This window comes from Ambystoma mexicanum, chromosome 1p (genome assembly GCF_040938575.1).
Source record: "Ambystoma mexicanum isolate Mex_15411 chromosome 1p, UKY_AmexF1_1, whole genome shotgun sequence".
In the NCBI taxonomy this organism is placed as follows: domain Eukaryota; kingdom Metazoa; phylum Chordata; class Amphibia; order Caudata; family Ambystomatidae; genus Ambystoma; species Ambystoma mexicanum.
In genome coordinates this window covers 598,275,077-598,302,932 of record NC_090921.1, presented here as the reverse complement: position 1 = coordinate 598,302,932, position 27,856 = coordinate 598,275,077, and the positions used below count along the sequence as shown (strand labels likewise).

Below are 27,856 nucleotides of genomic sequence, written 5' to 3'. Positions count from 1 at the left end.
AATATAAGCTTTTTTCTGTTTTTTACAAATAAATACTGTTTGTAGCTATGTATAAAATTAATTAAAATGGAAAACCAGGAGACTTACTTTTAACTAATTATTGAACAAATAAGACTGTGACCGATATACATAAATCAATGTTTTGTGTCTTGTTTGCTGTACTCTAAGTGTAGTCCTGTTATTTTAAGCTAGTTTCATTTTGTGGACAAGAAGTCTTTTTTGTTATCCACCAAATAGTCTTTATTCGCCCAAACGTCCACTTACTTGCATGTTTAATTGTATTCACATACATCACAGCATGAGGGAAGCTTAAGCAAAATTGTTTGTTTACCATTTTTTTAAAAAAGCGTCCCGTCCCCTTTCCTCCATACTTTTGGGACATTCCGTCCTGTGGGACGGGACCGGAGCACTTTTGTAAAAAAGCATCACATTGAAAATGAGTCCTTCTCTTTTTACGCAGGGTATCGCAAGTGGTCATAACCCTGTCTTCCTTAGCTCCGCCCCACGCATCGCCCTTCAGTCCTTTTATATCGCCAGGTCTGAGACCATTTAAGCAATAATAGAGGATACTTATTAGAGTGGTCGGCGGGCGGGTGTATGGAGGAAAGGGGACTATGGACTAAGAGTAAGGTAGTCACTACAGTGAGTAACGTTGTTATACTCCTACATCCCGTCCCCTTTCCTCCATACTTTTGGGAGATTACCAAGCACTCCTCACAGGAAATACGGGTGGATGGAACCTCCTTACTGGAAAAAGGAGTACCCGAAACTTAATTTCTCTGCTCCCACGGAGAACCGCAGATATTTCATATGCGGTCTCCAGTCAGAATGTCATTTACGCATCCTGGAAGACCACCACACTGAGCCAATCGCCCTTCTGAAGAAAGCCTTTATTTGGCAGGACATGATCAACTTGAATTTCTCTCAGAAAGATCGAAGATAGTGCGCAGGCCAGCCTGGTTGAGCCCTGTGAAAGGACAGCAGTATTAGCCCCTCCCTTGCTCCATGAGGGGGAACAGGTTCCCCCACTTTGAGGTATAGAAGTTTCTGTACCTCTGCTCTGAGGGAGAGCATCCCGATCTGTCGGAAGAGAGGTTTGAAGGGTGGGGTAGGAGGGAAAGGGCAAGCGAAAAGCCGCCTAAACGATGGACAAAAACCCCACCAGACTTGCAGTTGGATCTGGACACACTAGCATCACTGGGAAGCCTTTTTCCATCCCAATGTCCTTCTCTCCTGCTCCGGTTCTGTGGTCGTGTAGTCCTCCATCTATGCCGGAGCGTCTTGGATTTGCCACTTGTACCTCTTGCGAGCATCGCTTTGCTAGGGCAGATCCCCATTCTCTCTGCTTGGAGTGTCTGGGACCAGATCACTGTTGGGACTTGTGCTTCGTCTGTGACTCCCTTTCGGCCCGGGCACTTCAACATTGTCTTCGTCGGTGGGAGGAGATCTTCCAGAAGCTTCCTCTGCCGCATTTCCAACTCTTTATAGACGGAAAGAGACCCCCTGATAAGTGCCTTACTTTTCAGGGCACACCGGCCGGGGGACTCCTTCCCGGGGTCCTCTAGGTCCGGGAGGGGCTTAAACGCTCTGCTACTGGGGGTTTCCTTGAGGTGTCTGGCAGGCCTAATAGGTATAACAGGGTTTCCTCCAAGGGTTTCCACGAGGGGCCTGCTCCTACCGGATCACAATCCGAGGTTCACCGATCAGGTGCTAATAGCCAGCATAGTCGTGCTGAGGCATTGCATACCGCAGTTCGCTCCGAGGTCTCTTTGCCAGGAGCTTCCCACACAGACACAGGGATGCGCCCTGAGGCCTCTGAGGCTTTCTGTACAGAACCACGGTTTTAGGCCCCTCTCAGGGTAGGTATTAAGACCGGACTCTGTTCCCAGGTTCCTCTTAACGAGGCCAAGGTGTGTACTAACAGAATTGAGAGGCCTGTTAAGGTCTTGTCTGTGAGGTGGATTCCTCAACTTTCCCGTGCTCGCAGTGTTACCGGTTCTGTTGAGGGGCCACACGGAGAGGTCGTCGACCGAAACTCCTCTTTACGAGCATTGCTGAGGTTCCTCCTTTGGAGGCTAATTTCAGGGACAGGATGTCCAGTAAACATCTAAGGCCCCATAGTACTGGCACTGCCGAGGATCCTTGTGTCAAGGCTACAATTTCAGTCAAGTCCCCTGACCAATCTGTGGAGCCAACGGCCTCATCTACACATGTGACGCAGTTCTCCTCAGATGTTCACAAAATGGTGGGCATTTCTGCGTGGTCTACGGCGGCCATTTTGGATTGTTCCCTCATACCCACACTATCGTCGGCGGGTGCTTGGAATCTTCTTTTCGGTGGATAACCTTTTACATGCGACAGTGTGAATCTGTTCCACACTTCCTATGAATGGCGTGCTTGGATGCTACCATGTTTGGTCTTGCGTCCTGGCAGCCTCTTTGTCAGAGGATGCCTTTTTTTGGGAAGTTTGAGACCTATGCACTCTGACCCCTTAAGAGCTAGCTCTGTCACCAGGGTTTCTCCTGAGGTGCCCCAAGGGCCTAACAGGCATCCCGGAGATTCCTCCGAGGGTTCTGACTGACCTGCCTGTACCGTTTTTTCCGAGGTTCACCATCATGGTGCTAATGTTAAGCCCAGTTCGGCTGGGTACTGGGATACCAGGGTTCACCCTGAGGTCTCCGTATCTGGAGCTGTCCCCGCTGAAACCAGGTTGAAACCTGAGGTTCCTCTTGTGGAGGTTAAAGTCTAGATCGACAGATCTGAGATACCTTCTCTGAGGGTCTTGTCGGTGAGGTATTATCCTCAACCGTCCCACGCTCAGGGTCGTGGTGGTACCGGTTCTGTCGAGGGGGGGAAAATAGGGAGGGTCACAGACTGCATTCCCTTTGGTACCGGCTTGTCTGAGGTTCCTCAGTCGGAGGCTAATTTTGTAACTGGTTTGAAGATGTCTAAACATCCAAGACCACCCAGTACCGGCTCTGCCGAAGATCCTTGTAAGGCTAAAGTGCTAAGTCCCCTTACTCTCCTGAGGAGACAATTGCCTCAGCTACGCATGTGACGCAGTTCTCTTCAGGTGGTGACAAAATGGCGGCCCAACCTGCGTGGTCTACGGTGGCCATTTTGGATACGTCCCTTAGACCTACGTTCGCAACGTCTGGAGCCCGGAGCATTCCTTTCGGCAATAGTAACCCATTCCGCCCTTCTTTGACCGGCGTGCGTGGGCTCTGCTGCCTCATACTGTCTCGTTCCCTCCTGCTTTGCACCACTGATGAATGTTACGAGTGGTTTCTTCCTCTTCAACACCTAAACCCTCGGCTGAGGATACGTTTTTGGGAAGTTTCAGATGCTCATGCACTCTGACCCTATGAGGATGTATTTTAAGCGTCTTTCACTCCTGTTCCACCCTGGCCCCTGCTGCTCCGATTCCGTTTTTCTTTTAAAACCTGAAACGATAGGCATGGAAGACCAGTCTTCTGTTCCCGCCTCGTTAGGATGAGCCTTAAGCGGATGAGGACCGCGATGAGCAGCCCCGCTCAGTGAGGGCATTCCTTGACCGGGAGGGGCTTGTGTGGCTCTGTTACGAGGGATTTTCCTGAGGTGCCTCAAGGGCCTAATAGGTGTACCAGAGTGTTCTCTGAGGGTCCCTCTGAGGACTTGCCAAAACTGGACGTGGTTCTGAGGTTCACCATTTGGGTTCTAAGGTTCAGCTCTGTTCGTCTGTGGCTCTGGATACCGGGGTTCGCCTAGAGGCCTCAATTTCTGGCGCTTTCCACACTGATACAGGTCTCTGTTTCTGATGCTTGTCGCACTGAGCCATGACTCGAAGGCCTCGCTTCAGGGAGCTATGTGTCCCAGGTTAAAACCCAAAGTTCCTCTAAATATAGTACTGACGGAGTCGAGGGATCCTCTTAGGGTCCTGTCGCTAGAGTATATTCTTCAACCGTCCCATGCTGTGGGTTGTGGTTGTACCGATTCTGTCGAGGGAGCAAAGGAGCTCATCAGCAACAGGCCTTCCAGTACCGGCTCTGCCGAGGTTCCTCCATTGGAGGCTACTTCTGGGTCAGTTCCTAGGCTGTCCACTAAACATCCTAGTTCTGCCAGCACCGGCTCGGCCGAGGATCCTTGTTTCAAGGCTAAGTGTTGCTTAAATCTCCTGACTCGTCTAAGTGGACAGTTGCTTCATTTTCTCCTATGACGCAGTTCTCTTCAGGTGTTGACTAAATGGTGGCCCAACCTCCTTTGTCCATGGCAGCCATTTTGGATACCTCCCTTACACCAACTTTCATGACGACTGATGCTGGGAGCGTTCCTTTTGGGGCTGAGTAGTTTTCCACATTGTGTGGACAGCAAAGACCTGTTTGTTGGTCCTGGCGACCGCTTCAGCTAAGGCCCCTTGTACACAGAGGTCAGGGTCCCAGACACAGTCCTTCTCTGGGATCGGGAGGTTTTCAGGGTCGCCGTGCATGCCGATCTGAAACTTCGGTTGGTAGCCCCGCCTTAAGCAACAAGGTGGTTGGTTTTTCTCTCGGCCATCAGCCTCCTCTACAGGGACAGATTATCTCCCTGCTGACAAATCACCAAATAATATTTTTTGTCATTCACACTACACATAGGTGGGGGGACGAATCTTGTCTCATCTGGAGGCGTGGCAAACCATCACCCAAGTCTGGTGGGGTTTGTCCATCGTTTAGGTGGGTTTTTGCTTGCCCTTTCCTTCTACCCCACCCTTCGAACCTCTCTTCCAACAAATCGGGATGCTCTCCCTCGGAGCAGAGGTACAGAAACTTCTATACCTCAGAGCGGGGGAACCTGTTCCCCTCATGGAGCAAGGGCAGGGCTAGTACTGCTGTCCTTTCACAGTGCTCAACCAGGCTGGCCTGCGCACTATCTTCGATCTTTCTGAGAGAAATTCAAGTTGATCACGCCCTGCCAAATAAAGTCCTTTCTTCGGAAGGGCGATTGGCTTAGTGTGGTAGTCTTCCAGGATGTGTAAATGACATTCAGACTGGAGACCGCATATGAAATATCTGCGGTTCTCCGTGGGAGAAGAAAAATTCAGTTTCGGGTACTCCTTTTTCAGTAAGGAAGTTCCATCCACCTGTATTTCCTGTGGGGAGTGCTTGGTAATCTCCCAAAAGTATGGAGGAAAGGGGACGAGACGTAGGAGTATAACGTTACTCACCGTAGTGACTACCTTACTCCTAGTCCATAGTTCCCTTTCCTGCATACGCCCGCCTGCCGTCCCCTCTAATAAGTATCCTCTATTATTGCTTAACTGGTCTCAGACCTGGCGATAGAAAAGGACTGAAGGGTGATGCTCGGGGTGGAGCTAAGGAGGGCAGGGTTATCGGTACTTTGCGTAAAAAGAGAAGGACACCGCTTCAATTTGATGCTTGTTTACAAGATTGCTCCGGTCCCGTCCCACAGGACGGTATGTCCCAAAAGTATGGAGGAAAGGGGACTATGGACTAGGAGTAAGGTAGTCACTACGTTGAGTAACTTTATTTTCCTTTATGGCTAGAGCCCTTAGAACAGCTACGTTTCTCCCTTTAGCTCTTGGCCACCCCTCACCCAAAAGTCGTACTTTCTCCAAGTGATGTAAAGTAAACCCATAAACATATCAAATCTGCAAGACCTGTAAAGCTGACGTTAAAAACATTGAGCCTTATTTGACCATCATACTAGCAGGCACAGATTTGAGAAGAACAGGAGGAGTTCCTACTGCTCAATTCCTCAGAGGAGTGAATGAAAGCAGTCTGATCCAAATCTCGAATATCTATACATTTCTCAAAAATAAAGCAGTAGCTGTTTTCCTTCCCCTACAGTGTGAGATGGATCCTCCAAGGGAGCAATTTGTCTTCTTGTTTGTTAAGAACATGAAATGTAGGAGACTAATGAAGGCGGGCACCCAAACACGTAACTCCCCAATAGACCAAAATAATAACACCCATTCAGTGAATGAGACCACGAGATGAATTGCAAGGATAACAAATTTTATAGACCAAAGTTAGCAAGCAAAGAACTCTGTTGCCCGAGAGCACTCTGCCAGAAAATACACAGGAAGCACATTATAATAAGTAAAATCATTGGCAAATACGACATCATATATAGTACAAATGCGGGGCTCCGGACTGGAGGGGCACAGCCTGCTCTACAGGGGATGCCAGGCTGCCATTGGCCGCTGCTTTTCACTCAATCTGGTGGCACGTGGTCAGCTAGGCTCATCTCTGAGGTGAAGGTCAGGACAAATATGAAACCTCCCTAACTGTCTAAACTAAACAGGAACTGATATTGCGAGAATAATGCCAACCATAAAATCGTTGCATGAATGGGGGTACTTACAAAGAGAATGGGTTCATATATTGTCAGTCCGACCTCAGCATTCAGACACGCTTTGATACCGGGGCCATGTGCGCAGGTGTCTCCCCATGAGGGTATGATCTACTATTTATGTTCCCCCGTGGCTCATGGCACCAACAGACATGTTTTGATTAGGAGAGCATATACTACAATGCAGTATTAAGTCAATGGTGGGGGTTCTGGAATGGTTGGTATGAGGAGGTCAAATTGCTATCTACATGAGTGGAAGGTTAGGAACTGGTGGGCCTTGGCCTGGCAGGGTGGAGGTCGAGAGGGCATAGGCAGTTATGTGGAGGTGGATGGGCACTCGTGCTGAGGCCTGCTTCAATCTCACGTTCTTCTGAAAGCATATTCTGGGGCAGTGATGTTGAGCAATTGCAACAATAAATGATTGGACTTCCGTGAGAACAAGGATATCGCAGAGCTGGCAAGGAAGGGAGGTGGCGGGGTCTTGGGCTCTCTGTGTGGTGCGCTTGGGATGAGAGAGCTGAGTTTTGCAGCGGGATGATTTTTGGGCCTAGTAAAAAGATGGCACCTGTGTTAATGGAAAATGGCGTCTAGTTTAGGGCCTGTAAGCTGCGTTATTCAAATAGTGCTCCATGTCATATCATAAGGGGATGCGCCGTGGGGGTGTCTTCCCCCCCTTGGCTTATACGTCAATTTACTGTGGGAAGGGTTAAGGGGGTGGGATTGGACAATTTCCTTCCCAACATTCCCCCCTTTCGTTACTCCTAAAGTAACAAATGCTCCCCTCCCCAGTGTTTCTACATTCATCAGCCCATGTTGCTGCTTCATCCCATGCCAGGGGTACCTTTAATGGGGATGGGGGTGTTGCCCCCCCCAACCCCCACAGCTTATACGTCATCAATATTACCGCAGGAAGGTCTAGGGGGGAGGGATTCAACCATTTCCTTCCCAACACTATCCTAATACATGTGGATTTTCTAAGTAGGAACAGCAGGCTCTTCTGATGTCCAGTGTAGGAAGAGACTTTCTGCAGACCAGGATGGGTTTGTTAAAAAGGTAGGGAATGGTATGGGTTGTTTGAGGTCCAACTAAGGGCTTAGAAAAACCATTTAACTGAGACAGTAAAAGACTCTGCTCTTAGTATAAGGCTGTACCACCTGAGTATATGGTAGTGTAGACGGACAAGCCAGACTTAGCTTAGGAGGGAGAGAGGGCTGTAGGAAAGTACATAGAACCTGTAGTATACCAAAGATTCAATAGAAACACTTACACCCAGAAGTATTATAAAAAATAAAGGGTTATCTGTATTTATCACCTTTACATGTGCTCTGTAAAAGAAAGAAGTTGCCAGTAATGCTTTTCCAAATATATTCAAATTAAAAATGTAGCATGTTGATGCCTGTAATGGGAGTGTTATAGCTCGCACTTTAATCAAAGATCCAGTTTAAGCTTAAAAACAAATGGCTGCATCTTCTGCTGGCGTGTCGAAAAACACTAACCATTTAAATTACTTGAAAGAGAGATAAATCTCTTTTTTAGCCTCTGCATCATGTTACTTTACAAAGCCATTGGCCTGCAAGTCATATTTGACAACCTGAATAGCTAATCAAAACACATGAATTTCTTTTTTTTCTCCACTTTTTACAAATAAATAGAAACGGAAATCACTGTTTACTTTCAGTATTTAAATGTCGAAACAGAAAACTGGGAGCCATATTTATATTGTATACTTTTCCTTAGTGAAGCATGGCTGAATGACTTTACCCCTATTATCCAAGTACGCATCCATACAGGACACATAATTGTCCCAAAGAATAGAGTGGACAGAGCTGGATGGGATAGCAGTAGTTTACAAAGATAACTTGTTAATTAATACTTTCCCAGATATGTTGGCACCCTTCTGTGATTCCATGTTTATTAAAACCTCGTTCTCCATGTCCACTCTAATCACATTCCTGCTATTTTACAAACCACCAGGACACAACCCGAGTTTTGTTGAAGAGGTGGCAGATTTTATTGTTCAGGACTTATTAACCAATTCTAATCTCTGCATTCTTGGGGACTTTCATATTTAGCTAGAGAAACTGTAGAAGGGCTAAACACACAAACCTCAACTATTCCTAACTGAACATGCATATATAGCATCTAGAACTATCATTGATGCATCCTTCGCTTCTGGTAAAGTGCTGACTGAGTTGCAGGAAGCCTTCTGCAGCCCGCTTTTTAAAAAAGGACTGCAGTAACCATTTCTGTGCCAACTCTAAAAGTACATTCATGCAAAACTAATTGATACAGAAGCTTACACACAACTCAGTCTGTTATTTGGGATGAGCTAAAAACTGAACAAAGACGAGGAAAAAGCATCTTCCCTAATTACCTAGTCTGTCTCTTCATTTGTCCTAGCTGACCATTCATTTCTTAAACACATGTATGATTTAGGCATCAGAATTTGCTCTCGATTGGATTCTGTCCTCCTTCCACAAACGCACCCAAAGGATGTTTATCGATCCCTACTTTTCAGACCCAAAATAGTCTTTTTCCAGTCACTCATGGTTCCTCTATCTCTCCCATGCTATTTAACCTGTACCTACCACATTTTCCCATCTTCTTGAGATTGTTCACTGCATCATGTGTTAATTATGCAGATTATGCTTGTTCTGAAAATCCCAAATGGTCGGCCTCTAACTACTTACTGAAAACAAACAAATTCTCCTTATTCGTCTCAGGAGGATAGCTCAGGGGCAACATGCTCGCCTTGGAAGCAAGACGATATGGAAAACAGGTTCAATCCCTGTGTCTGCATTTAGAAACCTGTGGGTATTAAGCGCGTTTATAAATAACCTAAGTGTCATACATGGAACTCCACATGCCACAAACGTTCCTCTGGAGTTGAATAATGTAGGTGTGATCATGGATTTCAACCTCATTAAAACCACAGATTCATTCTGCAGCTAGGCCATGTTTCATCCTACTCCAAACTCTCAACACAGTCCTGCCTTTTTTTTTTTAATCCTCTCCCAGGCTTCACTATGATAAGTCTTTATCCGGGTTCGCCAGATGTATTAATAGCAAGGCTCACAAGCATACAGCATGCAGCAGCCAAGCTTCTTCTAAAACTTCCAGAAAGTTTACATTACCCCGGCCTTCATTAATCTGCATTGGCTACCGGTACTCTGCAGAATTGTCTTTGCGTGTTTAACATTTAATGCTGTCCGTGGTGTTTGAAAACGTCCTTCATCAGGGAGCAGGTCAAGATTCACTCTGCACACAGGAGCCTTAGATCTTCAGCACATATCTCCTTGGTCACCCCATTTTTTATCTGAATGTAAATTGAGGCTCTTCATTTTCAGTTCCAGCTCGAAGACTATGGAACTCTTTGTCCTCACATAAGAGAGATGAAGGGTCTATTTTCTTTTAACCTTTTATTAGTCCACTTGAAATCTACCATTGTTCCTACGCATGCCCCCTATTGTATATTATATATATATATAATCACATGTTCTCCAAAGGCTGACATATAGTGGAAGCTGCAGAGCATTGCACATACATTTTCGAAGTTTGAAAAGGGATGTCGACAGGGAGTGTCTGTAATACTATCCCTAGTGTGACATTCCCTGTACCCATGATCCTCGCGTGTCGCGGTCTCTACAATTTTTTTTTTCTGCCATAGTGTCATTTTATTTCATGGAGTCTGTAGCTTTAGCTACTTTGAGTCAAACTCTTCCAAACCTTCTGTCGTTTGCATTCGCACTAATTTGACTGCTGTTTCCCCAGAACATCTCAACGGCTGATCCCAGCTTCCGAAGCAGCAGTTCTGTACTGACTGGCTTCGGCCTACACCGGGCTTCGGCCTTGCCAGTAGGGAGGGGGATTGGGGGGGGGGAGACTGACCCTTCTTTGTTAATGAATGCATACCCCCATTTCCTGCCCCTACTACCTTTGTCCTGTTGCCTCTTTGTTCGCCTTCCACTATGGAGCGCATATGTTTCTCTCAGGTGCAACATAAAATTCCTGTGGGTCAACAGATTTACAACCACTGCCTTCTACGTGACCACCTCAAATCCCAAGCTGTTTAGGCCCTTTGTCCCCAGAGGTGCCTTCAGAACACGCAGCAAACAATCAAGCTGCTGTTTCAGTTGGGCTTCTCCATAAACGAAAAGTCAAGTCTGGTGCCCAGCCAAGTAAAGCAATTTCTGGCACCACCAATCAAAACAGACGTCTAGTCTACTCATCTGAATAGAGGTTCCAAAACATGACTTTTCAAATACCTCAGTACGTAGCTGGTTATCGGGTGAGAATACGAAATGTGATGTGCCTGCTGGGAATGATGGCTTCCTGCATCTACCTAGTGCCCCAAGCCAGGCGGTTGAAGGCAAGCGTCCCCAAAAGGCATTACCCTCCCCACAATGAGAGGCAGTAACGGACACACTCCGAGAGGGAATGAGGCCAAGACCAAGTGGGGGTAAATGTAAAAGGTTCTTTATCTAGTCATATAGGGCATGCAAAGGACTCTGCAAGCTCCGAGAGTGCTCTGTCTGACAATAGCAAAGACAGTCTTATTTATTAGAAAACTTCGTCATGAAACCTACACACTATAGGGGTCACATAGTCTTGGGGATTGGGTGGCGTCGACTAACTATAGGCGCAGTAGTCACGAGCAGCTCCATGATTGGTGGACATCAGCGTGGTGCCAACGTGGGTCGGATGGGTCAGCTGGGCTCATCGGGGTGGGGCTGCCAGGCCAGGCCAGGCGCGGTCAGTGTCGTTGATGGATGATTGCCCTAACATTCTGCCCTTGTGGCCACACACAAACATTCATCCGTTTTAGACAATTCCAGTTGTCCTGTAAATCCTGCAATATGTTACTCTAAGGGATAATAGGACACAGGAGAAATGCATATAATGTGAAGCTTTACCAATGCATCATGGCACTGTTACTTCTGACCTGTTGACCGGGTGTCATAAACTTGGGTGTTTAGTCTGAGGGCATGAGGTGAGCTGCCCTGTCATTCTGGTCTCGTTATAGGTAGTGAAGAATTACTTTGATATGTTAGTACAGGGTTGAATATCTGCTCTCCAAGGCCCATTAACTTGGGGTGAACCGAAGTACCACTGGATCAGCGAGGGTGTACCTCTGGCCCCTTTAGGCGGTGGAGTTTAGGACCAGGTTGTAATTAATTCATTTGGCCCACCATGGTGGTCTTGGACATGGGGGAGGTTAATACTTGAAGCGGGTCCAGCAGGATGAGGGGAGGTGAGGCTGTGCTGCTCGCACACCAGATAGTCCTGGCGGGCCTTGGCGGGAGGGAGGAGGAGATGGCCTTGTGTGTGTGTGTGTGTGTGTGTGCGCAATTCTCTGTGATTGGGCTGCACACTATGCAGAACGTGAAGACGATTAATAAAGTTAGTAATATTGGAGTGATCACACATTTCTAATGTCTATACATTTGTGTACTATTTCATATATGACTATGGCCCTCATTACAACACCGGCGCTAAAGCATGGCGCTATTAGCACCATGGTTGGTGCCAGTGTTGCAATGAGTCCGCCATGGTGAAATGGGGAAATACCGCCCCATTCCAAGGTTGGCGGGCAGTATTTCCCCATGGCCCTTCCCCATTCCCATTTTTGCCCCATAGGGCTCAATGGGAATGGGGAAGGCGGCAATTACGGTACCGCAAATTGCGGTACCGTAATTTCCTGCGAGGCCCCTTTGCGGGTCCCTACATTAACGGCAGGTCCAGACCAGCCGTTCAGGTCGGGTCCCGCAAAGGGACCTCGTAGTAAGGCGCTAAGTGGTTAACGGCACCGCAGCCTTTTACGGCGCCGTTAACCACTTAGCGCCTGGGTCGTAATGAGGCCCTATGACAGTTTGGCAGTGTTTCATACATCACTGAACATCGGACGACTACATTTTAACTATCTCACACGGTAGTAGTTGGATAACACACGAGGTAGTATTAGGTTTGGTGGTGTACTCGGGAGCATAGAAGCAATACATTCAGAGGCGATAGCGCATTTTCATTTTTGTACAAGCATTCAAACGTGCCCCACTGCTCAACACACATACGCACTCGGTAATGCTTTTTCTGCCTTCCTTTGTACTTGGCAGCATTCGTTAGTTAGCACTAGGTGGTCTGTATCAATTAAGTCTTCTAGGCACATGGTACCTTATATTTTGCATGTTAGGGGTTAGATACGGGGTTGAGGCCTGTTCTATTAGGATGGTTTTCTGTTATTTTCCGTACTTGAACCGCGAGTCAGGTCACTTTGGGGACAGTGATGTACTGCGGAAGGTAAATGATAGTGTTTGTTCTGATACTTGTTCGTGTCTGGTTGCTCGTGAGAACGGGCCTTTAGCAGATCTGCCATGGAGTGGAGGCGCCAGGGAAGGGCATGGCTCTCTGTGAGTGGGGGACAAGCTGCAGCATTCGCAGGCAGGCTGTCTCATTGGGGCTCAGGTCGCCAATATCTAAAATGGAGTCCTGATGCTTCCAAAATGGTATCCATGGTCGTACAACACGATTACTCCTGTGTGTCGATCAGTAGTCACCCCGCCACCTGGGCCCTGGTGACGGGGGACCCCTGACGAGCCACGAACCTCAAGTAGGTGGGGCATGTCAGGGAGGGGGGGGGTCTCTTGGACCTATTCTCCCATACACTGTGCATGCGTCCAAAGCAAGAGTGGCTAGCAAAACAGTGGTTGCAAGCAAGCGGGTTGTGAGACCATCTAGTGGTGGTTTCGCAACCTCTGGTTCAATCACTACAGTGGTGGAACAGAGACAATCTGCTAAAGGGACAGCCTTTCCACACACCAGCGATCAAGGCCACTGTCACAGACCGATCTATGAATGAGTGGGGCACTCACTTCCTGCACCGCACTGCTCACGGCCTGTGGACACAGTCGTTAACTAGGAAATAAATCAACCTTCTGGAACTATTAGCAATTCTCAAAGCCCTTAATGCCTTCAAGACTCAGCTAGCACACAAAACAGACAGTACCACGGCCATGTTTTATCTAAACAGAGGGGGTACACATTTGGCGGTGGGCACTATATCACATGTTCCTAGTGGCACATGTTCCAGGGAGCTCAATTCTCTGGCAGACGTACTAAGCTGGAGTACAATGCTACCCTCAGAGCATGAATGGCAACTAAACACAGATATGCTAGACAACATCTTCTCAAACTGGGGGTTCCCAGATATCGACTTTTTTGCAACCCTGGAAAACGTGTAGTGCCAAGATTACGGGTCCATGTTTCCCCATGAAGGATCTAAGGGAAATGCACTTCTGATGAACTGGTTTGGGAATGTGCATATACTACCACTCCTCTCTTCCCCAGCCCCTCCACCCTGACACCTCTTCTCAACAAAATAGTCCACAAGCAACACCGGGAACAAGTAACACTGATCCTAGTAGCGCCAATGTCGGCCCACCAGACCTGGTTCTCACACCTACAAATGATGTTCCTGTGTCCTCCCATGAAACTACCCTGCCATCAGAAACTGTTAACCAAGGATCAAGGCACAACGCTGCACCCATGCCCTCAGAAGCTGAACTTAGCAACTTGGCTTCGGAGGACATGGTTTGGTCACCTAGACCAAAGGTGCATAGAAATACTCAAGGAGGCACGCAAGCCTAACACAAGGCACTACTATTTCAACAAATGGAAACGCTTTGTGTTGTGGTGCAAGACACGGTCTCTCAATTTAAGCGACTGTTCACCGACCAATATATTCAACTACCTGCTCTACTTACTTGACTCAGGAATAGTCCTTAACACACTCAAAGTACACTTAGCGACTCTCTGCTTAAACCACGTCTCAGAATGAAATATTGTGGCAGGTGCCCATACTCGAGGCTTTCATGGAGGGTGTCAAAAAACTGTACCCTCCCATCTCTAATCCTACTCCTGGCTGAGACCACAATGTCATACTCAGCAAGGCTCATGGGGGGTGCCCCCTTCAAGCCTATGCACAAGGCCAGCCTTAAACATCTGACATACAAGATGGCCTTCCTCATAGCCGTTACCTCTATCAGAAGGGTTAGCAAACTACAAGCTCTGTCAGTACAAGACCCTTTTGTAGTTATACACAAAGACAAGGTGGTGCTATGCACACATCCTCGCTTCTCACCCAAATGCATATCAAAATTCCATGTCAATCAAATTATAGAGCTTCCTGCGTTTTTCCAGAACCCAACAAACGGAGCAGAAAGAAGTCTACATACACTGGATGTACGCGGTCATGTTTCAGGAAGACTGTTTATTTGTATCTGTAGCCGCTAGAAGAGAAGGAAACCCTACTTCTAAAGCAGCTATTTCTAAATGGATTGTCAACTGCATCCAACTATGGTACCCTATTGCCAAGAAAATATTGCCCTTTAAGCCCATAGCACACTCAATTCGAGGTACTGGGGCAACTTTAGCCTTCATAGCAAACGTGCCTCTAGATGCCATTTGCAAGGCTGCCACTTGAGTTCAGTAGGCACCTTCACCCAACATTACTGTCTGGACACATTCTAGGGGTGATACACAGGTGAGACAAGCAGTACTTAAACCTCTTTGCAGCGCTACCTTCTAATAACCCACCTCCTTCTCCTAGTACTTGCTAATCTATGCAGAGCATGTGATTCTAAGCAGATCCACAAGCCTCAGAAGGGATATATTGCTCACCGTAATCGTATTTCTGGTGCTTGTATCCGCTTAGATTCACATGCGGCCGCCCTTCCTCCCCTCTTGTAGTAGAAGGTGCTTCGGAAAGAAGCATAGACCTTTCACACCTCATAGTCTCTACCTAAACTTCACGCTTACAACTTAGACTCCCTATTGTCAGAAAGAAATAATCTGAGGGACCTCTACGGATCATGGGTACAGAGTACATCACACTAGGGATAGTATTAGTCACGCCCTGTCTACGTCCCTTTTCGAACTTCGAAAACTTCATGTGCATTACTCAGTAGCTTCCACTAGATGTCGGCTTATGCAGAGCATGTGAATCTAAACAGATATAAGCATCAGAAATAAGATAATGGTGAGTAATGTATCCCATATATGTTTGATTGGTCGACTTGATCAAATGTAGTCGACCATAAAGAAGACCATCAAAACATAGTCAAACAGTGTACGATAAATGAATTAAACCCCTTCAAAAAAGCAACCCTAATTTGGCTGTTTACCTATTAAATGTATGAACTTAATTTATCCCATCTTCTTGTCTGTCCTAGGGGATGGAACTGGAGCACTTGTTACACAGCACACAATTACAGTTTCCCCTTAAAAAAAATTTAATTGCACGTCAGTCCTTTTCCCCGCGTTGAAAGGATCGGACGCTTAGCACAGCGCGTGCAGAGATTTTAATGCACAACCGTTTCCCATAGAAGAGATTTGTTTTCTTCAACTTTTTTGTCTTTTGGCTGCAACCGTCTTTTTATTGTGACATGCGTTAAAGGATTCACAGCCTGCGCTTCCTGCTGCAGGCACTATGCAATGGCGGACTCTTATTGTGCATTGCCGGCAGTGTTTGGGCCCGACCACAGGTCACACACAGCATTTCGCGCTTTGTCACCCTGTGCACTTTGTCACAGGTTGTCCCAGTGGACAGAAGTCTTACGCACGTTGCCTCCAGGTGATGTGAAGGAGTTTGTCTCTTTGCAGTCGTGTAGATTGCAGGCAAGTCTGGCAACCCACGCAAGTGGGCTTGACAGAAGTCCTGCAGCGGTTCTCCATCGCATCACCAGTGACCGCTTCAAAGTTAGGTTGGCTTCTACCAGTTTAACTACTGAGGTTGCTATTAGAACATTTATTGGAGCGGTCATAGAGGCCTCAAAAGCTTCTATCGGTGGTAACATTGAGGATTTTTCGAGATCAAGTACAGGGTCTTCCATACCCAAGGTGTGGCCATAGCGTCGAAAGCCTACCGTGCCCTGTGCGGCCCGAGGGTCCTCGACCTTCCAGACACAGCCATGAGGGCTTTAACGATTTTACTGGGATTTGACCGACAAGGTTCTTGTAAGAATAAGATATAAGAAAAAAATACTGCTTGCTAATCTATGCATGCTCTAAAACTGATTCACAAGCTCCAAAAGACTAACCTTACTTGCCAGTATGTCTTTGAAGCTTGTGTCTGTTTGAGTCCGGCACACCCACCCATCCTCCCCTCTAAGGTTTTAAGAATACATGGGAATACCAGGGCAGGAGGATAGCTTGGGGGCAACACTTTTGTCTTGGAAGCAAGACAATGCAGGGCAACACAGGTTTGAATCACGGTTGCACGCTTAGAGACTGATCTACGGTGTTAAGCGTGTTATTAAAAGCTTCTACTCCTACGTCCCATCCCCTTTCCTCCATACTTATGGGACATTCCTCCGTCCTGTGGGACGGGACCGGAGCACTTTGTAAAGCATCAAAAAATCTTTACAGACATTTGTGTCCCTCCTCTCTTTCTACACAGGGTACCGCAAACAGCCGTAACCCCGCCCATCTCGGCTCCGCCCCGCGCATCACCCATCAGTCCTTTTCTCTGCTCGTTCGGGACTGGACGCACTTGCATCTGCGGAAAAAATGTCTTCCTGTTTTTCCTCCTCTCTGGCTCTCCCATCCTCTTTGTTTAGACTGTTTGGGTCCCGATCACCGTTGGGACACCTGTTTTTATTGCGATTCCCTTTGGTCCGGGCGCTTCAACATCGATTGGAACGGTGGGAGGTGGTGTTCCAGTGCACTCCTCCATCGCATTTTCTAACGTTTATTGAAGAAAAGAAGAAACGCCCGGTGAGTTCTTACTTTTTAGGGCACCCCGAACGCGGGACTCCTTCCCGGGGTCTTCTCGGTCCGGGAGGAGTGTTGACCGCTCTGTCACTGGGGCTCGCCCTGAGGTGCCTTCTGGCCCTAAAAAGTATACCAGAGTTTTCTCCAAGGGTCTCCGTAAGGGGCCTGTGAACACCAGAGTACAATCCGAGGCCCCTCCTGTGGGGGCTGCTTGTAGACCTAGACCTAGCTCTACTGAATCGTGGGGTGCCGAAGCTCGCTCCGCTGCCTCCTTATTGGAAGCTTCCCTCAAAAGTACCGGGGGGGGGGTGGGTAAGGGCCCCGAGATCTCGGCTGGTTTTGGTGAAAACGAATGTATGTTCGAGGCCCGCCATGCAAAGGCTTCTACCGGGTCCGAGGTCCCTCGTGCAGAGGCTAAGGCAACCAACAGCTCTGAGAGGCCTGAGAAGGCCCTATCGGTGAAAGGTGTTTCTCACCATTCCCGCTCTTGCGGCGACCTCAGAATCACTGAGGGGGCAAGGAGTGATTTTTCGAACCGTCGTTCCTCCTTTACTGGCAGCGCCGATGTCCTTCCTATGAAGGCTAGTTTGGCTATTGGTATGTCGCAGAAACATCCCAGGCCGCATAGTACCGGCTCGGCCGAGGTTCCTTGTGTAAAGGCTAAAATGAAGACCCCTGATCCACCGGTGGGGACCCATGCCTCACTTCCACACGTGCCGCAGTTCCCCTCAGGTGACGACAAAATGGCAGCCGTTCCCGCCAAGACCACGGCAGCCATTTTGGGCGCTTCCCCTACAACTACGCCATCGGCTCCAAGTGTAGGTATCGGTTTGGTTGGTGAACATAAGGTTCCTTGTGCGCATCAGTTTTGTCCAGTTTACGATTGGAAGGCTCGGATGCTCCATGCGCACAATATCTCGCCGCTGCCTGTGGGTTTATGTGGACACCTCTGGGGATGGGCCCACTTGGCAACCCTCCCTTCTGCGTCCTTGGAATTATCCTCCTCATTAGGACTTCTCCGGCAGCTCCAAATCTTTCTCCGGAGGACGCTTTTTTCAGTAAATTTAAAGTGCTCATGTGTACCGACCCCATGAGAGAGTATTTCAAGGGTCTTTTTAGGGAAATAAGCCCGCCTGCGCCACCGGTTCCACCCGCACCTCCGGTGATTCCGCCAGCGCCGTCCTTGCCTGCGGGGCCTCCCCCTACCATTCCGCCCTTGCCTCTGTTGTCCCCGGTGGACAAAGTGGTGCCCGATGTGGTTCAGCAGGATCCTGACCTGTCGGATGATGGGCAGGGCGATCAGGACAGCGAAGACCAGCCCCGCTCTATCAGAGGCTTTCACAACCGGGTACTGGACATGTCTATTTGATGTCCCAGTGCCTGCGGCACCCGCTCCGCAGGAGGGTGTGTTTTCGGGGACATTCTTGCAGAAGGGCGTTTTGGCTGAGGTCTGTAGTCTGGGAGAACCCACACTCGGGACTTTTCATCAATAAGAAAATGTACGTGCGCTACAGGCTGCATTCTTCCGAAGAGGTGGCCCTGGCATCTTGTCTGCCCCCTCCTCCACGATGGTGGCTGCGGCCACTTTACAGTCCAGGCCTGCAGCATCCTCTTCTACGATGGCTACTCATGTCCTGGGGAAAGAGGACAAGCTCCTTGACGCCCTTTGGAGGAAGATTTTCGCTAACTCGGCCCTGCAGCTACGGCAGGCCAATGCAGAACTGGTGTTAGCGGGGGAGAATATGAAGATGTGGAAAGGTCTGACGGAGTTCGAGGAGTTCATTCCAGTCGAGAAGCTGAAGGATTGTAAGGTTGGATTTTTGGATGCCAGGGTCTTGGCCCAGGATCTGTTGGAGGCCGCGGCTCATCACATTGACACTTCGGCTCAGGGCCTTATGCTTGCTGTTAATGCCTCTCGGCAGACTTGGTTGCACCTCACCAAGCTCTCAAAGGAGGTGCAGGACAAAGTGCTAGACCTGCCGTTTGATGGTAAGGAGCTTTTTCATTCCACAATGGATGTGGAGCTCACCAAAACGAAGGACAGCACCCAGACAGCTAAACCCTTGTCCGTCCTGGTTAAAACCCCTTTTAGGACTCAGAGACCATTGTCACAAAGCCGGCTCTCTCTGGTTTCAGGGGGTTTCTAAATCGGAAACCCCGCAGAGTGGATACCCCTTCAGGGAATTCCCACCGGAGGCAGCAACGGACTCGGTTTTTCTCCCGTTCCTCAGCCTCCTCCTCCGGTTCAGGTGGTAACACCACCGAAAAGCCTGCCAAATGAGGGTTCTCTGCGCTCGCACGAGGCCCCGGTGGGAGGACGCATTGCGTCTCATTGGGAGGCATGGCAGACCATCACCTAAGACCGTTGGGTCTGGTCAGGCTTCTGCTTACCTCTAGCCTGTACCTCACCCTTCAACCCTCCTTTCCAGCAGTCTGGATCGCCCTCCTTCAGGGACGCGTACAATCTTCAGGCTCTCCTCCAGCTCCTGTTCCACCTTGGGCTGGCGGTGAACTGGCGGAAATCTTCCATGACGGTCTCTCAGGACTTGATTTTCCTGGGTTTTCGCTGGAACACAATTGACTGCAGAGTTTACCTGACCGGGGACAGAATGGCGGATCTTTTTGCCACATGTCAGATGTTTGCGCAGTCGGAGAACATGTCGGCCTGGTAGTTCCAGAGGCTTATAGGCCTCATGGCCTTGTGTGTTTTGGCTCTACCGCCCACTCATCTCAAGATGAGGCGGACTCAGATGGCTCTTTGGGGTTCTTGGCGTCAGGCTGTGGATCCGGACTCCAAATTGATATTGATTCCGGGTTCCATGAGAGCGGACCTGGAGTGGTGGTAGTCTCTCAGCAACCTTTCACTGGGTGCGGGTTTTCAGGACTCAGCCCCGATGGTGACGGTCACGACGGACTCCTCCCTTCTGGGGTGGGGTGCGACGTTGGATCTTCTTCAGGTCTCAGACCTTTGGTCGCCTCAGGACAAGTTCCTTCACATAAATCAACTGGAGCTTCTGACGATCTTCCTAGCGCTCAGAGCGTTCAGACCAGTCATTGCCACCAAAGTGGTCCGTATCCGCACGGACAATGTGGTGTCAATGTATTACATCAACAAGCAAGGGGGCACCAAGTCTCCCCCGCTCGTGGACCTGTCAATCCAGATTTGGGAGTGGGCAGTGTATCATGGTGTCTGGCTGGTAGCAGTACACATCCCGGGCCAGCTGAACGTGACGGCAGACACCCTCAGTGGGCAAACAATGGTCAGCTACGAATGGGAGCTGAAGGCGGAGATCCTCTCATGGATTTGCCTGTCTTGGGGCACGCCAGAGGTGGACCTCTTCGCGACGTCGGCAAACAAGGAACTTCCTCTGTATGCCTCCAGGAGCGGCCTGGGAGCCTCCTCTCTGGGGGATGCTCTCGAGATTCCTTGGCACACATGAGGGCCTATGCTTTCCTGCCTCTGCCTCTAATTCATCGGACGATTTGCAAGCTAAAGAACACAGTGAACTGTTCGCTTCTGCTCATAGCCTCGTTGTGGCCGGCCAGGTTCAGGTTCTCAGAACTTCAACACCTGTCGGTGTGTGCACCGATCAGGCTTTCGGTGACTCCCGATCTGCTTCACCAGGAGCAGCAGCTGTGGCAACCCTCCCCACAATCGTTCAGCTTGGCGGCATGGTGCCTGAGTTCAGGTCCTTAGAACATCTCAACCTGTCTGCTGATAGCATGCGCATTATTCAGGCAGCCTGGAAACCCTCGACCAGGACTCGGTATAGGAGCAAATGGCTTAGGTTCTGTCATTGGTGCTTAGACAAACAGCTAGACCCAAGGGCGGCTACGATTGACACTGGGCTGTCCTTCATATCCCACCTAGCATAGTCGGGCATTCATGTTTTGTCATGCCGAACGTATCTTTCGGCGGTATCCGCCTTCCTATCTACGGACCAATGCTCTTATTCTCTGTCCAATCCAGTGATTAAGAGGCATTTTGCGGGTTTGTCGCGCCTTTAACCCCTCCCCCCCCCACCCAGTTCGCAAACCGCACCCGACGTGGTATCTGAACGTGGTCCTTACGGCGTTGTGCCATAAACACTTCGAGCCAATGGCCACGGTGGACCTTGAGCACCTTTTGTGGAAGGTGTCTTTTTTTGTTTGCCGTTACTTCAGCGAGGCGCGTGAGTGAGCTCCAGGCTTTGTCAGTGGAGTATCCCTTTTTGGTTTTCCTCAAAGATAAGGTGGTCCTACAGGCAAATCCTTCCTTCCTGCCGAAGGTGGTCTCTGATTTCGATCTGAATCAGTCATTCTCCCAGGCGATCTTCTTTTCGAACCCTTCTTCAGACGCGTAAAGAGTTCTGCATTGTTTGGATGTTAGAAGGGCTCTTAAATTCTATTTAGACAGAACATCAGAATTTAGGAGCTCTTATCACTATTGGTGACCTTTGGTAATCCACAAGGTAGACAGGCCTCTAAGGAGACTATCTCCAGATGGATCGTGGCTTGCAATACAGTCTCTTACACTGTCCAAGGGTTGCAGCCTCCCAAAGGTATTCATGCACACCTGGTGCGGGGCAAGGCAGCTGCAGTTGCCTTTCAGAAATATGTCCCCTGGGAGACCATCGCAAAAGCGGCTACATGGGCCTCCCCATCTGCTTTTTGTAAGCATTATTGTCTCGACCTGAGCTCCAGATCTGATGCTCAGTTTGGCCAGGCTGTGTTAAAGAACTTTTTTCAGTAAGGGGTTTTCCATCCACCCGTAGTTCCTGTAAGGAGTGCTTGGGAATCACCCATCAGTATGGAGGAAATGGGACGGGACGTAGGAGTATAACCAGGTTACTCACCATAGAGACCACCTTACTCCTAGTCCATAGTCCCCTTTCCTCCATACGCCCGCCCGCCTTACCCTCTAATAAGGTTCCTCTGTTATTGCTTAAAGGTCTCTGACCTGGCGATAGAAAAGGACTGATGGGTGATGCGCGGGGCGGAGCCGAGATGGGGGGGGGGGGGTTACGGCCGTGTGCGGTACCCCGCGTAGAAAGAGAAGAGGGACAAACATTTTTGCACATTTGTTTTATGCTTTACAAAGTGCTCCGGTCCCGTCCCACAGGACGGAGGAATGTCCCATAAGTATGAAGGAAAGGTGACTATGGACTAGGAGTCACTACGGTGAGTAACCTGGTTAATATCAATGTATAGCTTTAAATAAAAGCACATATGTACATTCTTTATCATTTGCATAATTTTGCAGTTTTGTACATAGTATATACATGTATCTTGTTCTGAATATGAACACCTATATAGCTGAGCAGGAAACTGTAGAAAAGTACATTGGAGGGATCCCTAAAGTAGTCCTTCAGTATCAGCAAAGTATACTGAGAAATTAGATCTTGAAAGTTTACTTAAGGGAAGCTCAAAATGTTCATAACAGCTCCGTAACATCACAAATTGATCATAAAACAATACAAGATTACATGTTAAGGGTCCAAAAAGTAGTCCCCCACTAGTAGCAAAGTAAACTGATGATGAATTATACCTTAAAGGTTTGATTTAGACATATTCGAAATCCGCATAAAAGCCAAGTAATAGCACATATAACTGTATAAAATGACATTTTATAGGCCATTCGTCTCTTCCTATTAGTAAAGTATACAAGCAAATAAGAACACCTTTGTTTGATTCGTAAGTCTGAAATTCACCCACGAGCCAACATAAATACCACAAAAAATCTATAGTATTGTAGAGATCCAATGCAAGTCCACTTCACAGCTAAGTATTATAATGAGGAATGTTTGATTAAAAGCAGAGTAACCTATCTTAATTAGCACATACAACTCTATAAGATGATATTTTAGAGGTATAAAATGCAATCCCTCACTACAAGTGAAGTGTAATGATATAACGCCTTAAAAGTGTAATTTAGGAAAGTTCTAAATTCACACATGCGCCGAGTAATGCAATATGACATATAGATCACATAAAACTCTATAGTGTTCCATATACGTAGTCCCTATTCGAGAAGTATATTGGTGAGGAAATCTACCTTAAAAGTGACTTTTGCACAATTAGTAAAGATGGCAGTTCCTCCTATAGCAAAAAGGGGTCAGGAAAACTTTGATTATAGGAAATTTGACACTGAGCCAAAACATAAACATTTTTAATCTCCCATATCAGTGGCAGAGGTAAATCACATAAATGGTGTTAATGTGACATGGGATAGCTCTAAAATGGCAATCCAAGATCTAAATCTCAACGCGCAACACCTTTTTTCATTGGCCATATAAATTTAACTGAGCACAATGAGACCTGCTACTTGTTTCTACGGCCTTTCTAGAAATAGCCATGATTTTAAGCACATGGTTATGCAGGTATACCATTCAGAGGTTCAGTCCAGCCTCCTTGCTACTCTTCCCGTTTTGTGTCATCCGCATTCACCTTTTCCATTGTCCACTCTTTTGCTTCTGACAGCTGACGGTTCAATTTCAGATTTCTCCACATGGGATATGGCAGGTTACAGTAACACCGTACCGTAAAGCCTCAGTATTTTAAGGGCATGATGAAGCAAAACTAAAGCCTATAATGTAATCAGTTACTGACAAATTCACTCCATTAAAGTACTAGATACTGCCCTCACGAGTAATGTGGTTGTTCTTCAGGACATGATGCGTTGGAGCCTTCCCTGATGAGCATTATGCTCTGATTACTCTTCACTGAGGCTTAAGGCATGCCAAAAATCACTATGTCTACTTTACACCCCCTCGCACTTGTACAAATCTTTCATGTTTGTCTAACTCTGATCCCCCTTCATCCTTCCTTTATGCCCTTTTTAATTCTTCCTCCACCTTTGGTTCGTACCTCTGGTGGGGAAACAATATGCCACTTTCTGGACAGGCTTCGGATATGTTAAACCACTTTGGTGGTGACTGGTGCAGTAATAAACAATAACGTAACATCCTAACGTCGGTTTACCCGTAAGTGGAAAATTAGAGCACTTACTGTAAAACATCGTGCGTAGTCTGTGCATGTATTAACAGTGGTATTGTTACTGGAATGCACCAGCCATTGCTTCACTTTCAGTTTAGTAAACCAGTTGTATTCCTCACGAGCAAACACTAGGTGGTGGACAATGCATTGCTTCTGACTCATAAACCGACAAAAGTTTCATAAAAATGATTACTGTTCAGTAATTCTTGTCAGCAGGATGTTCTCAGTTTCGGTGCAGCAGAAAAGGATGAGATATTCCTGGCACCGCCATAGCTATGAAGGTTTCCACTCTTTTGGAATATGTGTCTTAATTGTAAATTTCACAATTTAATTGTCTAGAGAGTTTGTTTTGTTGGGCTTCTAATGTGAGAAAATAAATATTATGGGAACACATTTAGAAATCAGTTTTCAGTTTGATGATCAAGTTGGCAAACTTAATAAATTTGGTTTACATTTTGGTTTACATTTTTTTCAGTGCAACATTAACAGTGATACTGGAGAACCAGAAGATGACCTCGCTCCAGAAAGTATCGTTTTTTGTCGGAAAATCGGAAGTAAAGCGACAAAGGTTTCTGATATTGTGGGTGGCAAAGACAAAGCGGTGTGTGCAGCTATTCAGGAAGGACTCAATAAAGTGAACAAAAGAGCTACCTCAAATGCACAGGTTGTTCAGAAGTGGGTTATCCTGGAAAGAGATTTCTCCATTGCTGGGGGAGAATTAGGTAATCCGTTTTGTGAAAAACTGTCAGACACTAGTAAATGGTTGAATGTTACCTACAATTGCTCTGCATTACATCAACATTGTAACACTGTTTGCCCTAGTGAATCTGTTTTCCTCCCTCCAATTCCAGTATCAAACAACTATATATCTTACGTCCTGGCTCTCCCTCCTTCACAGCTGCTTGTGGATGCCTGCAGGACGGAAAAAGCTGGCTACAAAAGAATGCGGCCCCTTTAAGAAACTTGAAGTTGGTGTGGCTACGTCACATGGCATTCCTCCATGCGCCAGCCCCACATCTCACCAACGTTTCACACACAGTTCCTGGTTTTCCTGTTTTGAATTTGCTGTGCTCCACAACTCCCCATTTTTTGGGGCGTCATTCTTAGCTGTCTGTGATGCTGGAAATGCATTGGAGGGACAGGGCTCCCTGTCCTTGTCCTGTAGTCCTTTATCATTTGTGTTTTGTATTGTTTTCTGCCCAGGGGTCCATATGGGACTCCTGGCAGTGCAGCTCTTCCTGTTTTTGGTTTGGTGTACAGACCCATGGGAGACCCTTATGGCACCCATGGGTGGGGGTGCAACTCTGTGCCCCTAGTGTATGTTTTTGGGCACCTGTGTGTGGCCCACAGAGCAGGGTATGGGCTGGTGGCAGCTCCATGCTGAACTTGACATGTGCTCAGAGTATCCTCCATTTTGGGATATCCAGGCCCTGCCATTGGAATCAGTTGATTCCTGATGGGCCTCTTGTTTTCTATTGTCTGTTAACATGTTTTCACAAAGTCCTGGGAAGCCCTGACTCTGTCCCTTCCCCCTGACTGCCTGTTGGGTGGAAGTTCCATATATGGTGGTGTTGTGAAGTCCAGTCCAGACTTGCTGGAGCCTTCCCAGTGACTGTATGTTGTGGGTGCACCCTGTGAGTGGGACCTGGGTGAATGGAGTGTGTGACCAATATGCACTTCTTGTCGTGGATGTCTGGTTCCTGGTGTATGACACAATGACTGAGACAGCACTGCCCGAAACTGGTATGAATGCAGTGTGTAGTGTTGAATGGCTGGGTACTTGTCCCAATACACATTCCTTGTTGTGAGTGTCTGAGAAGGAGCAGTATGGCCTGAATGCACTGTATGCCTGATTGGCTGGCTGACTGCATGAATGCCCTTCTGTATGATTGGCTGCTGAGTGTGACCCAGCAGTGTGGATGAGACAGAATAGTAGATCTGGGGACCTCTCACCACTGGAAATTGTTCAGAAGCTGAGTTGACACTTGAAGAGTAACTGGAACTGCTTATCCTTGACGCCCAGCTGGAAGAACTGTTGCTGCATTTGTTTTGACCCAATCCGAAAGCTGTTGAGTTCATCAAGGACTGATCCGAGAGAGGACCTGGTTAGGCGCTGTCTTCCCGTGCTCCAAGGGACCATTGACCATTTGTCCCAGGAGGATAGCTTAACTGCAACGTGCGTGCCTTGGAAGCAAGACGACACGAAGCAACACAGGTTCGATCCACGGGTCCACGCTTAGAAACCTCTGGGTGTTTAAGCGTGTTATAAATACGCAACTAAGACAAAAAAATAAAAACAATTATGCAACTGAAAAAACAAACAATTCCTGTAACAGCGCCTCGATGCCCGCGGGCTGTGTGAGCGCTTTAAAAATGAAAAATAAAACGAGCACCGCTAACCTTTGCCAGAGCTCCCTGGAAGTCAGACTCACGAAAGGCTGCTGACCAGAGACGGGGCCCTCCGAGGAGAACGAAGTAAAGCACCCGGACATCGACACCGTCGAAGTCCATTGCCGTCCACCAGGGTTCGGAATATCGCTGTAACCGCTGGAGGCCCGCCGATGCCGGGTTGCCCAGAAGAGGGGACCGCTTGACGCTGTGCCACAGACTACCAGAGCGGCACGCTCCTTTGCCTGAGACTTTCGATTCATTGATTCCCTCGTCTTCACCCTCGACACGCCGAGGAGCATCCGCCTGTGGGTTTCCCGCCACCCGAAGACCACAAAGACTTAGACGACTCAACGCCCTTGTTGGGCCACAGTTCTTCAGAAACTCTGCGGTCCTGAACTATCAAACACTGAGGTGCCCTGCACACCTCATCCTCGCAGAACGTTCCCGACGAGCACCGCCTGGATCGACGCTGTGGTCGCGGCACCATAGAACTTTCCGTCGACGCCAAGTTCACCTTCTTCGAAGCCTCTTGACGATCCGTGCCTCTTGCTTTAAAGGGAGTCACTCAAGAAGGATCCATCGACGCCTCATTGAAGAACTCTGCTCTATCAGGTAAATTGGGGAGTAGAAACCTTATAGAAGGAAATAAGACTTATAGAACAACATATGGACTGGGCTTGTGATCTTTAATTTACAGGTTGCCCAGGTGGGGGGTGGGGCATCTCCACACAGAATTGTGCCTAGTTGGTAGGGGTCAATATTCTGCCCATTGTTCTAACCAACTGCTTTCCTCCTATATCTATTGTTGGTTACTTTTATTCCTTGATCTCTGTGACATTGACCAGAGGATAGTTGATGCACTTTAATGAGATCTGATAATAATTGTGGTATCACTTTAGAACTGTATATATTTGCCATTGTGGATTTTCTGAGCACAACGCGAGTTATTGTGATAGTGTACATAACCTTGAATATTAATTATAAAAAGACTGTTTAACTAATAGTGTGTGGGCATTCCTTTGTGGGGGCGTGGGGACTACACTGTACTTAAGAACCAGCCTGCATCACCTCCTGAGAAGCTAGGCCTTGATTGCTCGGCCAGCGCTACCCTATAGAGAATCTTGACTGGGGTCCTCTCTGCCTCTCCTCTGCCATATAGAGAGCAGGAGTACAGGCACCCCCCTCCAGTCTTTACACTGTCCATCCCATTTTTTTCATGCAATTGGTTTTCATTTTTCTTTATTATAATCATGGTGCCTCCCTCTGACGTATGACATTTACGGCTGGATTCAAGCAATGCATCCGTTGTCGGAAGCAATTCTTGGGGGTCGATCCTCATCATGCCTGGGTACCCACCCAGTGAGTATATATTTTCTGCTGTGGAATTCACCCCAGG

The 27,856-nt window shown here is 47.8% G+C and overlaps 1 protein-coding gene across 3 annotated transcripts in view; it reads left to right on the top strand.

The window, feature by feature from the left end:
* The window catches only part of ACSBG2 (acyl-CoA synthetase bubblegum family member 2), an 811,342-nt gene that overhangs the window by 740,269 nt on the left and 43,217 nt on the right, over positions 1 to 27,856 (top strand). For all 3 annotated transcript variants that reach the window (XM_069649557.1, XM_069649556.1, XM_069649555.1), the window contains exon 14: positions 24,545 to 24,791. In XM_069649557.1, coding sequence (XP_069505658.1) covers positions 24,545 to 24,791 — 247 coding nt within the window. The remainder of the gene's footprint in view (positions 1 to 24,544; positions 24,792 to 27,856) is intronic.